This window comes from Lolium rigidum, chromosome 7 (assembly GCF_022539505.1).
Source record: "Lolium rigidum isolate FL_2022 chromosome 7, APGP_CSIRO_Lrig_0.1, whole genome shotgun sequence".
Taxonomy (NCBI): Eukaryota; Viridiplantae; Streptophyta; class Magnoliopsida; order Poales; family Poaceae; genus Lolium; species Lolium rigidum.
In genome coordinates, this window is record NC_061514.1 from 154,960,479 (window position 1) to 154,976,368 (window position 15,890).

Sequence of the window (15,890 nt, forward strand, 5' to 3'; positions counted from 1 at the left end):
TATTAGGAAAAACGTCGGAATAACAGAACCTAAGAATTGAAGAATATAGTCAAAAGAAGAAGGAGAATTGTGTAGCATATGCCCGACGTTGGAGGAATAGTGCATCTATCACGATCAAAACGCAGAAAATATCTCGTGCGTGAAAAAGCACAAGCAATTCCCTGGCAGGATAAAAATCTACCCTGAAAGATCCAACGGTCGCACTCCTTCCGGCCGCACTTGGCACGCACGTAGACGGCGTGTTCGCCGGGCGATCAAAGAAACGACGGCGAAAAAGGGAAAGCATGCGCGGCTACAAGCAGCCGGCGCGCCGGAAAATTCACTGCACGTTCTCGTCAAATATTTACCCGGTCGGGTCAGTTCTCAGTTGGTTGGTGAAGAAGGCCAAGGAGCTGTCAGTTGAATTTTGATCTGACGCAGATCCAAGATCCAACCAACCCCCCGTCGTCTCCATCGGTCGCGAAATCCCGACGGATCCTTCGTTCCACGCGTGCCCACATGCCATCCCCCACCAACCCCTGCTCGAGCAGGAACAGAGCTCAAGTCCACCACTCAATGGCCACCTATATATCCCCTTCCACCCTCCACTTCCCCTCTCAGCTTCTCCCATCGAAGCTTACTCAATCCACTAGTTTTAGTTTTCTCTTTACCTTTTCTAGCTAGTTACCCGGCAGCAGCTACCGGCATTACCAGAGAGACTAGAAATACCAAGCTAGCCAAGAAGCGGAGCAAGAGCTGACTCATGGCTGCCGCGAGTTTGATCAAGGCACCCATCGGGCAGAATCCTAGGCTGGCGTGCCAAGCTCCGGGCAGGAGCCGTGGATCAGTCCGGTGCTCTCTGAGCTCGGTGGTGGGCGGCCGGAGCGAGTGGCTGAGCAGCTGCGCCGTCCTCTCCAGCAAGGTGGCCGCGCTCGGCCCGCACTCCGTCAACGGTCACGCCTCGCCAGCTCCTGCTCCCGCTCCCGCTCCCGCCCCCGAAGGCACGGTGCTGGACCTGATCCCCGTGAGCAGCCTCACCGGCGGCGCCAAGAAGAACCTACCGGTGCCGCTCCGCATCGCGGACCTGTCCCCGGCACCGATGCACGGGTCGGAGCTGCGCGTGGCGTACCAGGGCGTGCCCGGCGCGTACAGCGAGAAGGCGGCGGGCAAGGCGTACCCTGCCTGCGACGCCATCCCCTGCGACCAGTTCGAGGTTGCCTTCCAGGCCGTGGAGCTGTGGATCGCGGACCGCGCCGTGCTCCCCGTGGAGAACTCGCTGGGCGGCAGCATCCACCGCAACTACGACCTGCTCCTCCGCCACCGGCTCCACATCGTCGGCGAGGTGCAGCTCCCCGTGCACCACTGCCTGCTGGCCCTCCCGGGGGTGCGCAAGGAGAGCATCACCCGCGTCATCAGCCACCCGCAGGCGCTGGCGCAGTGCGAGCACACCATCACGCGCATGGGCCTCAACGTCGTGCGCGAGGCCTTCGACGACACCGCGGGAGCCGCCGAGTACATCGCCACCAACGGGCTCCGCGACACGGCCGCCATCGCGTCCTCCCGCGCCGCCGAGCTGTACGGCATGGAGGTGCTCGCCGACGGCATCCAGGACGACTCGGGCAACGTGACCCGGTTCGTGATGCTGGCAAGGGAGCCCATCGTGCCGCGCACCGACAGGCCCTTCAAGACCAGCATCGTGTTCGCGCACGACAAGGAGGGCACCTCCGTGCTCTTCAAGGTGCTCTCGGCCTTCGCCTTCCGGGACATCTCCCTCACCAAGATCGAGAGCAGGCCGCACCGCCACCGCCCCATCCGCCTCGTCGACGACGCCAACCGCGGCACCGCCAAGCACTTCGAGTACATGTTCTACATCGACTTCCAGGCCTCGCTCGCCGAGCCCCGGGCGCAGAACGCGCTCGCCGAGGTCCAGGAGTTCACCTCCTTCCTGCGGGTGCTCGGGAGCTACCCCATGGACATGACCCCCATGACCGCCGGTTCCTCCTCCACCGTTGTATCGTCCGATTCGTAGCCGCCTTCCCTCCTCTTGATTACTCCCTACGCCGGTGTAGAGCCGATCGAGCTGCTGAGGAGAAACAGTGGAGTAGGCACGTACGCCGGTGAATCTGTGGTCACGTCGTCCTACTCCTCCCTCGTTGCCGGCTAGCTAGCAGGGATAATTCATTTTGTTCTTCGTGCATGTTCTTGTCATAATAGTACGTGGTGTAATCGTGCCATTTGAGCCAGTTAATCCGCAGTAAATATCCATTCATCAGATACTACATGAACCCTCCCGCCATTTCCTGTGTTGAAACGAAGCAACTTGTGGCGACGAATAGAAATTCGTGGCTACGTATTGACGTGCTAGCTTGCTTGCTTTGTCAAAGCAAAACGGGTAGGTGGCAATGGCACATTCTTCGCTCCTTCCTCGTTCCTTCTCACCTTTCGCTGGCCTTTTTTTTTTTTGGTAGTTGGCTGCACGACCTCGTGCCTCGTCTCGTCTGGCAAGCTAGCTTAGCTTCCCATAGCACACGCACGCACGTTTGCTCGAAAATGGAATTGCCAGTCAGCAAAACAAGCTGGTAATGAAGGGAACTGATGCGGTCATAGTGGGCATGCGCATCGTCGTGGCTTTAACTTTTCCAAGAAAAGAAAAAGAGGACGGTGATGAACTACTCCATTGAAAATAACATATGCGTCCGTGGCCTCATTGGTCATTTGCCCACATGTTTGTGGTGGGACAAACGTAACAAGTATTCAGTGGCAGCGGTACTACCAGATAAATAAACCAGGCGGAGCCCAGGACATCGACGCACCATCTGCACGATGCCCACGCAGCCCAACAACAACAAGAAAACAATCGTGGACCATTTCTCCATCGATCGTTTTCTCCACAGGAACGACCAAGTGCCATATATAATACGCTGCCTCGCCACATAAACTACTATGCCATTCTGGACAGAATCTGGAAAAGAATATATTTTTCCACATGCTTACTTGCCACTGAATATTTGTAAAGAACGGGGCACCGAGTTGCAACGACTGGTCCAGCGGAAAAGACGCAACCTCACAAGCAGCTGGAGCAGCCACCACGTGCACCTGATACAAGGGGGTCACCGGATCACCAACTCATCAAGAGAAATGTGCTCAATTGGAATTGGAAATTTACCGACGATATTGCAAGAAGTTCACTAAGAAGTTGTTTGGAAGCCAGGTTTTCATTTCATTTGTAGCATTTTAAAATGAATACATGTATTCATTTCATTTACATTGTAATTTCAGAAATAGACACTTGTTTGGTTGCCACAAGAATTGTAAATGACAGTAGAATTCAATATTGAATTTGTTTGGTTGCCACAGGAATTGTGAATGACAGGTTTCAGCTCGGAATTGTGATTACACATGGCATCATTTTGCTGGATTTCCTAAATGAAATGATGGTCCAATTCTGTGGCAACCAAACAGCCCACATATGGAATTTTAAAATGAATTCGAGGATTCCAGGCTCAAATGATGGATACCAAACGACCTCTAACAGTTCATCGGCTCTCCCAGACGGGCTCACTTCAGTAGTCAGTAATATCCACCTAGCGTTCTTGTGAGTGATAAGGAATGCAGATTTTGTGATGAGGACGAAACTATTCATCACTTGTTCTTTTCTATGTCCAGCTGCCAAATATTTTTGTAGTGTTATAAAGTTGGTTCTTTCGGAATAGGGATAGACCGGGCAATTTCACCAATATTTTCATTGGGTGGGAAATTTTCTGAAAGGGAAAAGGAATATTCATGTGGTGGGCTTAGCTGCTTTGTGTTGGACTATCTAGAAGTTAAGAAATAGAGACTGCTTTGAAAACAAGATGATAAAAAAATCCCATGGAAATAATTTGTTATGCTTGCTCGTTCCTCAAATAATAAGCAGGTCTTCAGAAGGAGTCGGAGAAGATTGAAATTCAGAAAGGCGCTGAAATGATTCAGAACACTGCTCTGATGATCCACCACAAGTCCTCCATCTCCTCCCGGTTGAGCGTCGGGATGCCTCTTCAGATGATGATGCTTGACCATCTTATCCTTTCTGAAGAGTAATAAAGGCGCATGATTTCGTGGAGCTCACATGTGGATTTTCGCTCCCCTTTTTTTTTGCCTGGAGAATTTGAAGTTGTAAACATTTTCTGGGAGTGTTACCTGGATGTACTTCTCGCTTTGGTTATGTTGGTGTGGATCTTTTAGACTAAATATCCTTGGTGGTTGATCTATCAGCTTATGTTGGGTGTATAGGCTGTTAGATTGGTTTCAAAAACTTGGAAGTAGTAGATTTTTTTTCTTCTTGTTTTTTTTTCTGACGGTTAAAGGTAGGAGCTCTGCCATTTCATTTCAGTAGAGGAAAACTGTACAAGACAGAAAAACTGCCTAGAAGAGGTCAACGAGTACCTCTTCTGTCCAGAACCGTACATCGAGCCTGAGAGAGCTGGTGCCACTGTGCCAGGGTCACGATCCAAGATAAAGCAGTTTTTGGCTTCTGTTATGGTTATCTACATCTGAGGTCCCATAGGCATCGTCCTTAATCAGCAGCATTCCAAGGCTACGGCCGGACAACAGCCCTGGAGGGCCTCCCTCATATTGTGACATTTTTGTCTCCATGTCAATCGTCGAGCGTAGCTTCTAATGATACGGAGTGGCCACCCTGCTCGCCAGTTGCCGCTGTGCAGCAGAATAATTTGCCTCAAAAGGGAGGAGAGTTACAAAACCGCTCCTATGATACAAACTAAGCTCGCAAGTTTATTCCTTCAATGGATCAACATAGCGATCATTATTCCATGCAGCAATTACATATTCTTCTCCTTGAACACTATAGTGTTTGGCCGAATAAAAAAGAAAAATGTCAGAAACTTTATAGTTCCCAAGCATCAAAATTACTGGTAAACACACCATGGCAACAGTTACACAGTTACAGTAGCTTCGATCTCTTGCAGTCTGAGGGTAACAGCTCTCTTGTGCGCTTCTAGCCCTTCGACTTCTGCCATCTTTGCTACGTAAGGACCCAGCCTCCTCAGCCCTTCTTCAGTCAGGGATTGGACAGTGATGTATTTGAGGAAAGAGTTCAGTGACACACCGCTGTACATCCTTGCGTAACCGTAGGTTGGAAGAACGTGGTTCGTTCCGCTGGCATAGTCACCCACACTCTCTGGGGTCCATTGCCCCAAGAAAACTGAGCCTGTAATTGGAATATTGAACATTGAAATTCAGATTGGATCATGCAAGGAGTGGGTTATGGATAAATATACATCTGGTTGGCTGCAACTAAGCTCCGAACACCATTCCTACCTGCGTTCTCGATGATGTCCTCCCACTGCTCAGCGTCCTTTACATTGATGATCAAATGCTCAGGAGCATACATATTTGAGAATGATATTGCCTGAAAAGGGGGACAGACAGAGGAGGTCAACAATCCACAGGAACAGAAAGTAACCACATGGTTCTTTAACCTATTTAATGTATGAAGTTTCATGACGTTGAACTTTTATAATGCAGTCATAAAGTACTATCTTTAGAAGTATCTGAGGACAAAGGTCACAAAATAATAGATTTTTGCATCACAAGCGAGCTGCATAGACGAATCTGGCGGTAGCTAGCAAGGAATGAGATGAACGAATGGCTACCTCAACCATATCTCTGGCAAAAACAGTGAAACTGTGGCCAAGTGCTTTGGAAGCAAATTCTCCTCTAGGAAGAGCATCACACTGCTTGCTGACTTCTGCTTCGATGGCACCCAAATCAACACCATCTCCGGCGATAACGAGAACAACCTGACTATCTGGGCCATGTTCTGCCTACAAAATTGACCAACCAACAATGATCTATTATCCTCAAGTTTGACATAGCAAATGATGGACAATGGTCAATTCAACAGACTTTTCAACACAACAAATCAGAGTAAGATAAAAAAGAAGATACCTGAGATAGCAAATCAGCTGCAACATGGACTGGGTTTGCATATTTGTCAGCAATGACTAGAACTTCCGAAGGGCCAGCAGGCATGTCTATAGAGACCATAGCTTCGCTGTTCTGCAATCAAATAACAATGAGAATCACAAACAGAATGAAGATGCCAGAAAGACATATGATGGTCATGCTTTAGATAGAAAGAGCAGAATAAACCTGAAGAATCATTTTAGCAGCAGTGACATACTGGTTGCCGGGTCCGAATATTTTCTCAACCTGCCAAGCCAGTGATAAAGTAGCAAATGAGACACGGCCATCGCATCTGATGAGTGCCCACGTCTATATTTGCTTACAGATCTTTTGAGCAGGTTATTAACCTCTAAGATCATGATATAAACTCACAGCAACAATAAATTCAATCAAGTTCTATTTAGTCCCTAAACAAGGACATCCTGATACATCATATATGTTTCATGATAAAGACAGAATACCAACCCCCAACCCCCACTACAGATTTTAAACAAGCAACTGATAGTGATATAGATCTTGAGCACCTTTGGGCATGATGCAGTTCCCCACGCCATAGCTGAGATTGCCTGAAAGTAAAGAACATTAATAACATTGAACTACATAACAAAGCAAACAAAATCCCAAACTATTGTTCTACCTGTGCTCCCCCAGCTTTCAGTATGTGTGTAACACCAGCTTTTTGGGCACAGTAAAGAACCTCCTGCATGGAACAAGAATAATGCCCAGCGGTCCTCAGTTTCATCTTACAAAACAATTGCTTGAAAAACAGCTGCAGCTCCATGTCCTACAAAATGTACCTTACATATGCTACCATCACGACTAGGAGGTGTGGCAAGAACTACAGTTTTGCATCCAGCAATCTGTGCAGGCTGTTAAGAAAGTAGTCTACATGAGAAATTTCAGAAGAAGGAACAACTAAAATCGATTCAAATAAGAATGATTTGAATAAACAGGAGCATACCACGGCAAGCATCAATGCAGTTGAGGGTAGGACTGCAGTGCCACCTGGAACATACAGCCCGACAGAACCAATGCATCTTGTTATCCTTTTACATCTTACACCCTTCATAGATTTGTGTGTGCACAAATTAATAAGCCTAATCATATAAGTAAGGGGAATAATGTAAATGGAGACTCGAAATCATCTCTCGTTCTCTTACTTTCATATTCTCAACTGTCTTCTCCGGCGACTTTTGTGCAGCATGGAAGGCATAAATATTGTCATATGCCACGTCGAAGGCTTCCTTTACAGCCGGATCAAGCTACAAATTCGATGAAGGTAAGACAGCCGAATACATATATCAACTGGAAAAAAACCTATTTCAGGATCATCTGAATCCAAACACAGAATATACTAACATCAGGTTACCTATTTCAAAGGATTGGAAACATATGTATGCAAGTAGATAAAGCGTATGGTGGCAATCTGCTACTAGAGAAATATGTAACTAAGCAAGCAATATACTAACATGATAGAGAGACAAAATTGAAATTTATCTAGGTGTGAACATTGTGGTTAAATGAGCAAGTCAAACTGCAGGACTTAGTTGCACAACGCAAAGATGATTACCTCTGCAACCGGAAGATCGCTAACGCGCACAACCGCGTTATCAAGCAAGACCTTGTCAAACTTTTCTGTATAACTGAACGCGTGAAGTACAGCAAAGTAAGAACAATTCTGCAATAGACCATGGAGAAAATGGTCAAACATCACAGCAAAGTCAGCAACACTTACTCCTTAACCGCAGCATCACCTCTGACGCGCACATCTTCAACAATCGGATTCACCTAATCACACAAAGCAAAACCGCGTGGTTGTTCTCAGACAAAGACAAAATGTTGAGCTTCCATAGCCATGAATGGTCTCAGTATTACCATACCGTGCTGAAAATGGAGGTGAAGTCGATGCGAGGGCGTGCCCTGAGGCCGCTAACCTCTGCATCACTGAGATCGGAGAGCCTGTACGACTTCATCGCGCAGGTAACACTCAGCACTGAAACCACCAAGAAGCCAAGTTACAGTTCAGAGGATCTTATCCAGCAAGCTTACCAACCAACGGGTACAGCAACAGAATAACAGCACAAGAGGTCAAAAGGTCGCACCCGTGGATTTGGGGACTGTGGAGGAGGCGAGCCGGAGCCGATAGCCGCGACCAACGCTGGCGCCGCCAAGGAGCAGAGGCGGAGCGCGCAAGCTGCCCATCAATAGAGCCCGATTCAATTCTGAAGCGTTGGAGAGTCGGAAGCATGGGGGAGGATGCGGTAAGGTTAAACGGTGGCCCGGGCCCATGGATGAAGAACAGAGTGTAAGGGAGAGATACGAACCAAAACCAAACGGCGGCGGTGCAGGGATTTACGGTCGGCGGCGAGGCGATGCCTTGTAGGTCGCCGCCGTCTGTGCCCGTGGTCTACTGCCTACTGGTATCCTGGCAGAGGAGCTGAGCAGCTGCCGTCAGAAGGGGATGGGACTCTGGGAGTGGCGGCGCAGGCCCCAGGGCCAGGGGAAATCGCTCGCGGCTGGTACTTGGCGATGCTGGCCCATTTAGGCCCAACACAGAAACGTTGGTGGAGTACTTACTGTCCACCCGAAAGTTGAAATAGCCTGGTAGGTGGCCCGTGTCGATCACTCGATCAGCTGTGCATGCAGCCATGTAGCCATGTAGGGGAGCTCCTCGACACCGACCTGGTCGGCGCTTGGAGGATGCCGCGCACCCCCGCGCGTCCTGGGTAGTTAGCTGGGCCGCGGCCCAACATCAGGTAATGCGTTTGTTTCTTTTTTTTCTGTTGTTTCTTTTCTTTTTTAAAAAATATGTTTTTCTTTTCTGTTTATATTTTCGTTTAAAATCTGAACATTTATCAAAATTATAAAACTTTTCAAACTAAAAAGAATAAAAAATCTGAACATTTTTCAGATTTGAATATTTTTAAATTTGAACAAAAAATGTATTTTTTTTCTATGAACACTTTCCGAATTTGAACATTTCTGAATTTGAACAAATTTTATATTTGAACAATTTTTGAATCTGAACGATTTTCATATTAGAAAATTTTCGAATTTGAACAAATTTCATATTTGAACGGTTTTCGAATTTGAACGGTTTTCAGATTTGAATGGTTTTAAATTTGAACATTTTTGAATTTAAACATTTTCTCAATTTAAATAATTTTTAAAAATTAAAATTTTCGAATCTGAAAAAATATAAACAAAACAGAAAACAGAAAAAAAAGAAAACAAAAAACAAAAAAAAAACCAGAAAAGAAAAAGAAAAAGGATAAACAGACACAAATGGACCTGGCCCATACCCGACCAGGGGGTGGTCGGTGGCCGGTAGCCACCGACCTGGTCGGTGTATAGGTTTCGCCGCCATGTAGGGGCAGGCCGTATTTCTTTGTCCAGGTATTGTTCCAGCGTATTTCCCTCTCACTTTTTTTTCTTGTTTTCCTCCAACGACGCAGGCACATGTTTTGCCAGAGTATCTTTTTCCCCCGCTGAATTCGCAAAGGGGGAAAAGGCATTCCGTGGCCCTGTTCGTTTACCCGATCGACGAAGCGTGCTTGGGTCGTCTATCATGCTTGGGTTTGGGTGGGAGAAGGAGGAAGACCGTGGCCGGACCGCCGAAGTGACTGACTTCCACGCCGTGACGCACGGACCGCAACGGCACAGAGAAGGCATCGACGCAGGGGCGTACATTGTTGCGCTTGCGCGCGCAATCGCAACTGGTCGGATCGATGGAGCAGATATCCCTGTAACTGTAGAGTACTATGTTCCCTGCAACACAAGCAACATCGCCGCTCGCAATTTATTCACCCGAGGCGGGCTCCCTGGTCCGAGATCTGCAGCAGAAGAAGCACAGTTTCCGATTTTAATTCCGCCCAGGCACATGCGGAGCCGAGCCGAGGAGGAGAAGGGGGGGAAGGTCTCGGTCGTCTACTCGCCTCTGCTCTGAAACCTGCAAGCCGGCTGCGCGCGCCGGTGGCTGCGACCGATGGGCGTGTCGGGTTTTGGCAGGCGCCGGGTGGCTGCTTACTCGCCGGCTCCGCCGGGTCCCGTGTGCAGTTACAAGCTCTACTAGGACCGGTGCACCACGGTGAAGACGTGCTCTTCCTCGTCGTCAAGAGTTTGAACGACCGGAACTCCTACGACGTCGTGGGATTGGTCTCGGCTGGGACCGTTTGCTCCTGCTGCTGAAAGCACACCTCCCGGTAGTGCGCGGAACATGGTAGCTGCCAATGATTTCTCCCTGTATTCCACGAGCAAATTTGCAATGATTTCTCTGCATGATTCGACAATAAAAGGACAAAACTAACCCTTTTGGCAAAAACACAAAAAAAACCTCTTCTTGAAACTCTTTCCAAATCTTACGCCAAAAGCATAGCGCCTGTCTGTATTGGCCCACATCTTCGATGGATTCCCGAGTGATATATTCTTCGGTTCGCGAGACAACCGTTGTGAGAAGACCAAGAATAGAAGAATGTGGTCATATATCTCAGAGCTAGATCGTTTCCCGGTGAACAAGTCACTTTTGCCTCAACAAAAAATGGATTCAGTTTCGATAAGGTATCAGTGGCAACATCAAGATGAATGAGTTATTGAACAAATGATAACTCATGATCATGTCGTTCATTAGGAGTTGAAGAGGGGAAAACGACCATACATCGAAAGATTAATTCTATTTCTCATCATCGTGGAATTCGGAGCGCTATTAAATAAACTTTATGCGTAAAAGTAGTGGGGGCGCACTTGCCAAACTTAACAACAACGGTATTTAACCAAAATAACCGGCAACGTACCAAAATCGAAATTGGCCAGTTGCCGACATTAAACTACCATAGGCCTGACTGGGTCGTGGGACGCGGCCAATACAATGGGCTTGGCAGGACTAGCCCGCCTAAAAGGCCCGGCGTCCTAGCCCACTGTGATACGCCGCTGATATTTACATTAACGACGGGGTATCTCAGTGGGCTGGGCTACGCCGCCAGTTTTTTTGGCGACCCACAAATCATGGGGTCGAGTGACACACTAACATGCAACACACAACCCCCACCCTCCGTTCTTAGACCACTATCCATCTTGGTGCTGCCAGCCGCGCTCGAACCCTCTTTGTCGTCCCATCCGCACTGTGCCACTCTCTAGATCCTACTGCCCGCGCCATTTCGTCTCTCCATCTGCCACACCGTCGATCCTTTCGTGCCACAACTCTGTCTCTCTGTCGCCATGCTGCCGCTCCGTCCATGCTAGTTGGTGACGGGGTTCTTAAATGCATGGTACTCAGAGGCGGCAAAAGATCTCGGCAGGAGGCTGAGAACCCGCCTTGCCATCGCAACCCGGTGGAACAGGGCGAAGCCAGCCTATAAGAATCCCCCTTGCGTTAGTTCCTAACACCCCGGACTCCCAGGTACTACTTGTACCTTGGAGTTCGGCTCCCACCGTGACACATCAACGATGGACATCGCGACCGGACAGATGAAAAGGTTTCTAGTATAGGGTCTCATATGAAAGCCCTTGCGCCGTACCAAGGTAGATGTGGCCTCTTCTCCACACTAAGAACGAGGCCACTCCCTCGTAATATAAATATGTTTGTCCACCACAGAGGGAGGGACCAACCGACCAAGTAACCCTAGACACCGAGCAGACCAGAACCAACACAGCCCAATCAAGTGAATTGGGTACACGGATGAAGCCTGGTGATCAGGTGGATACGTGAGCACCCCTTCTCTGCTCGACATGTGTCTAACGACGTTAGCATTGTACACGCATCGACGCTGTCCAGCGCGTTGAGTGGAAGAGCGGAGAGATGCGGGGAAGGTGCACGGCAACGCGCTTAGCCGGGGAGACACTGGCGCGACCTCAGATGCGCGAGGTGGAGGCCGGCGAGGTAGTGGCCGTTAGTGAGTGGCAGTTAGTGGTCGTTAGTGAGTAGCAGAATCCAACGGTGGTGGACTAAATCCAATGATGATAACCGGGTGCTCACGTATCCCCCTGATCACCAAATCCACTCTCTTTGGGTACAAACCTTGTTGAGAGAATTGGGTGTACCGCAGCCAATACTTGCATGTTTATGGTGTGATAATATTGAGGTTACATGTCCCGATACGGTGTTTCATGCATGAATAAAACATATCGAGGTGGATTATTATTTTGTTCCTGAGAGAGTAGCTCAAAAAGTTTTCGACATAACTTTTATTCCTTCGAGTAGATCAATTAGCGGATGGTTTTACAAAGGCACTTTCTAAATCTTAACTTGGATAAGTTATGATTGAGGGGAGTGTTAAACATTGTATTATAGTCCCTCTCGTGTACGAGTCGTACACGTATTGTAGTTCCTTGTATCTCATGTATTCCCTGATATATAAACATACATGGTGGCCACAATTATGGTAACGTACAATCATAATCTTTTACATGTGACATTGCCAGCATAACAACGTAAGTTCATTAATTTTCTTTACCCGCGTTTTAGTATGTAGAAACATATCAGATTGCATTGAATTTTTGAAAGTAGATATTGGTCACATATAACGTTTTTTCATACACTTTTAGACGAGTCCACATGAAGTATGTAGCAGTTAGTTCATGCATAGGTCCACGGGTTGCAGTAATCTGTGGCAAGATAGTTGCACGAAGAAAACCAAAATTTGGATGTGGGTGGGGCCGTACATGAGAACCAACACAGCCCAATCAAGTGAATTGGGTACACGGATGAAGCCTGGTGATCAGGTGGATACGTGAGCACCCCTTCTCTGCTCGACATGTGTCTAACGACGTTAGCATTGTACACGCATCGACGCTGTCCAGCGCGTTGAGTGGAAGAGCGGAGAGATGCGGGGAAGGTGCACGGCAACGCGCTTAGCCGGGGAGACAACGGCGCGACCTCGGATGCGCGAGGTGGAGGCCGGCGAGGTAGTGGCCGTTAGTGAGTGGCGGTTAGTGGTCGTTAGTGAGTAGCAGAATCCAACGGTGGTGGACTAAATCCAATGATGATAACCGGGTGCTCACGTATCCCCCTGATCACCAAATCCACTCTCTTTGGGTACAAACCTTGTTGAGAGAATTGGGTGTACCGCAGCCAATACTTGCATGTTTATGGTGTGATAATATTGAGGTTACATGTCCTGATACAGTGTTTCATGCATGAATAAAACATATCGAGGTGGATTATTATTTTGTTCCTGAGAGAGTAGCTCAAAAAGTTTTCGACATAACTTTTATTCCTTCAGTAGATCAATTAGCAGATGGTTTTACAAAGGCACTTTCTAAATCTTAACTTGGATAAGTTATGATTGAGGGGAGTGTTAAACATTGTATTATAGTCCCTCTCGTGTACGAGTCGTACACGTATTGTAGTTCCTTGTATCTCATGTATTCCCTGATATATAAACATACATGGTGGCCACAATTATGGTAACGTACAATCATAATCTTTTACATGTGACATTGCCAGCATAACAACGTAAGTTCATTAATTTTCTTTACCCGCGTTTTAGTATGTAGAAACATATCAGATTGCATTGAATTTTTGAAAGTAGATATTGGTCACATATAACGTTTTTTCATACACTTTTAGACGAGTCCACATGAAGTATGTAGCAGTTAGTTCATGCATAGGTCCACGGGTTGCAGTAATCTGTGGCAAGATAGTTGCACGAAGAAAATCGAAATTTGGATGTGGGTGGGGCCGTACATGAGACCTAAGCTACAATATGGCACATTCAGTAATAGGTATTTGGAATGTTGTATCATGTATTTTATTGGACAAGTTTTCCTGCTTAAAAACATATACAAACGACCAGGGATAAGCATCTGCTCTGTAAACCGAAAGTTTACTCCCTGCTCATGCTAAATTGAGCATTGCCTTCAGTAATTAAAACCTTGATTTCAGTAGTTTTAATTACTGTCACCTCTCTTTAGTCAATGACTATGCCACGATTATTCGCGTATGATGTAAAGAGCGACATGAACATAACCAACACCCAACGCAATGATTTTTTTTTTGGGGTGGGGGGCATTGGCCCCCGGCCCCCCAAGGTTACACATACCTCTGCCATGAAAAACAGGATGGATAGATGCAGTTCATGGTAAATTGGACATGCCTAGAATTTGATCCAGTCAACTATATTATAAACGGGAACATGCAGCTGCTTACGCGTAGAAAGTTTTGATCACCATCAGCGTCCCGTAGTCAATGACTGTTGCGGATCAGATCATGGATCGATGAAATCAGGGAATACGCGAGAACAGAATGTACTTTGCCCGATACAGCTTGGTTAATAATACTATGTTGTTCTTTTGTTGTACGGATGAGAATGCTAACACAGATGTAGATCTGGCTAAGCTAATCTCGAAGAAAAGAAAATTGTAAGTATATGAGTGCACATGAGTGCCGCGTGTCCCAACGCCCCAGTTGAGTTGGGCAGACGAGACGGAGCCTGCCTGGCTGCCGGCCGGCCGGTCACATGGTTTTGTTTGTGTCGCGGGCGGCACTGAATTCGCAAAGGCAAAAAAAAAGGCATTCGGTGGCCGTGTTTCGGCCGTGCCGCTGCCGGGGCCGGACCGCCGAACTGACTGACTTGCACGCCCTGAGAGCATCTCCGCGCGACCGTTTGCGTCGGCGTTGACCGAAAATGCATCTGGCACCCTTTTCAGCAAAGTGATATGCCGTAAAGTGTCCGCTCGTGTCTCCATCGGACCCGTCTGGCAACGAGTCTGCATCGAGGGCATCGCTTCGGCGGTCAGCGCTTCCGCGTCTGCGCCGCAGCCTTCGCCATCAATAGCGCGGTTGTCTATTCTGCGCGCGCAGTGGCGGGCGGTGGCTAGGCTTCTGGGCCGCCTTCAATAGCATCGTATCCCGCGCGCGGCCGCCCTTAAAAGACCACCGCCGCATTCATCCTTCGCCCACACCACCACTCGCACCACCACCGCGGCAGCGTCATGGGGAAGAAGAACGACTTCGAGGCCTCCGGCAGCGGCAACAAGAGGGTGCCGCTCCCCGTCTCGCTGGGGAGGCTAATGCACGGCAAATGGTTGCCGTGCGAGGCCTGGTCCGACGTGCAACTGCCTGGCGGCTTAGCTGCCGGGTGCCCATCCCTCCAGTCCCTGCGCGCGAGCCTGACCGGACCGCGGGGATCCGGCGAAGGAGGCGGTACCTGCCGCCGGACCTCCGCGCCGGCGTACGCCATCGACTCCGACAGTTGGCGTACGTATCTGTTGACCGAGACGGATAAGAGAAGAAGGGCAGGCTTCATGGGCGACAGGGATTTTCTCTTCGCGGCTGCACCGCCGACTCGTCCACGAAGATAGGAGGCGCCGACGCGTCGTCAGCAGGCGCCGACGCGCGTGCAGTACAACGACGACAACGCCTACGATGACGAGGACGACTACATCGAGGCGCTCGCGTACCACAGCAGGCCATGGCGACGGGCCGCAATTTCGAGTTCCCGGAGAACATGACGGACGACGAGATGGCGAAGCTCGGCGTCCTCGTCTCCGAGAACGACGCGCCTGTGCAGCCGCCGCTGCCCCACTACGCCACCGGTGTCATGCCGCCGGGCCTGTCGGAGGATGAAGCCCTTCGACAGGTGCTACAGGACTCGGCGGCGCCACAACCGCCTCTGTACAACCCCTGGGCTCCTCCTCCACAGCCGCAGCCCTGGGCGTCTCCTCCTGACAAGGGATTAACTTGCCAATGCCTACAAGTAGTAGACTAGGGTTTCGTTGGATGTAGAGGGCAAATAGATCTTGAAGGTTTCAGCCGAAAAGTACTCGACAATGTAAAAACTAGGATTTGTGAGACAATGATTCGATACTTTCTTTGTCCCTCGACTCCCCCTTATATAGGAGGTGGAGCCGAGGGATTCGTGATACACAAGTTTACAGAGTCCGGGAGGGTTTCTAACCCATCCCGCAAGATTACAAACAATGACTCCTATTACAACTCTAGCTTTTCC

The 15,890-nt window shown here is 48.8% G+C and overlaps 2 protein-coding genes across 3 annotated transcripts; one reads left to right on the forward strand and one right to left on the reverse strand.

The window, feature by feature from the left end:
- Nucleotides 1-578: 578 nt before the first annotated feature.
- Nucleotides 579-2,224, forward strand: LOC124674533 (arogenate dehydratase/prephenate dehydratase 6, chloroplastic-like). Its single transcript, XM_047210579.1, has one exon. It carries the CDS (start codon nucleotides 743-745, stop codon nucleotides 2,006-2,008), a length of 1,266 nt encoding a protein of 421 aa, XP_047066535.1. The 5' UTR covers nucleotides 579-742; the 3' UTR covers nucleotides 2,009-2,224.
- A 2,509-nt stretch (nucleotides 2,225-4,733) lies between these two features.
- Nucleotides 4,734-8,404, reverse strand: LOC124675942 (histidinol dehydrogenase, chloroplastic-like). Of its 2 annotated transcripts, none has more exons than XM_047212029.1 (15): nucleotides 8,271-8,404; nucleotides 8,049-8,168; nucleotides 7,827-7,948; nucleotides 7,682-7,734; nucleotides 7,517-7,589; nucleotides 7,107-7,208; nucleotides 6,908-7,009; nucleotides 6,744-6,815; nucleotides 6,584-6,646; nucleotides 6,471-6,512; nucleotides 6,133-6,192; nucleotides 5,929-6,039; nucleotides 5,634-5,804; nucleotides 5,299-5,389; nucleotides 4,734-5,188 (listed from the first exon to the last, which is right to left on the reverse strand). In XM_047212029.1, exons 2-15 carry the CDS (start codon nucleotides 8,146-8,148, stop codon nucleotides 4,914-4,916), a joined length of 1,437 nt encoding a protein of 478 aa, XP_047067985.1. In that variant the 5' UTR covers nucleotides 8,149-8,168; nucleotides 8,271-8,404; the 3' UTR covers nucleotides 4,734-4,913. The 2 variants fall into 2 exon arrangements, with proteins under 2 accessions (XP_047067985.1, XP_047067986.1); XM_047212030.1 differs by having other exon boundaries at nucleotides 7,827-7,939; nucleotides 8,271-8,403.
- Between the last annotated feature and the right edge of the window lie 7,486 nt (nucleotides 8,405-15,890).

What these genes read in the sequence shown, in the direction of transcription:
- LOC124675942 (XM_047212029.1), bottom strand. Translation starts at nt 8,148, where the DNA reads ATGGGCAGCTTGCGCGCTCCGCCTCTGCTCCTTGGCGGCGCCAGCGTT. An exon ending in TCACCTCCATTTTCAGCACG is followed by an intron (nt 7,735 to 7,826) that starts GTATGGTAATAC and finishes TTGTGTGATTAG; the next exon opens with GTGAATCCGATTGTTGAAGA. An exon ending in GGACATCATCGAGAACGCAG is followed by an intron (nt 5,189 to 5,298) that starts GTAGGAATGGTG and finishes TTCCAATTACAG; the next exon opens with GCTCAGTTTTCTTGGGGCAA.
- LOC124674533 (XM_047210579.1), top strand. Translation starts at nt 743, where the DNA reads ATGGCTGCCGCGAGTTTGATCAAGGCACCCATCGGGCAGAATCCTAGG.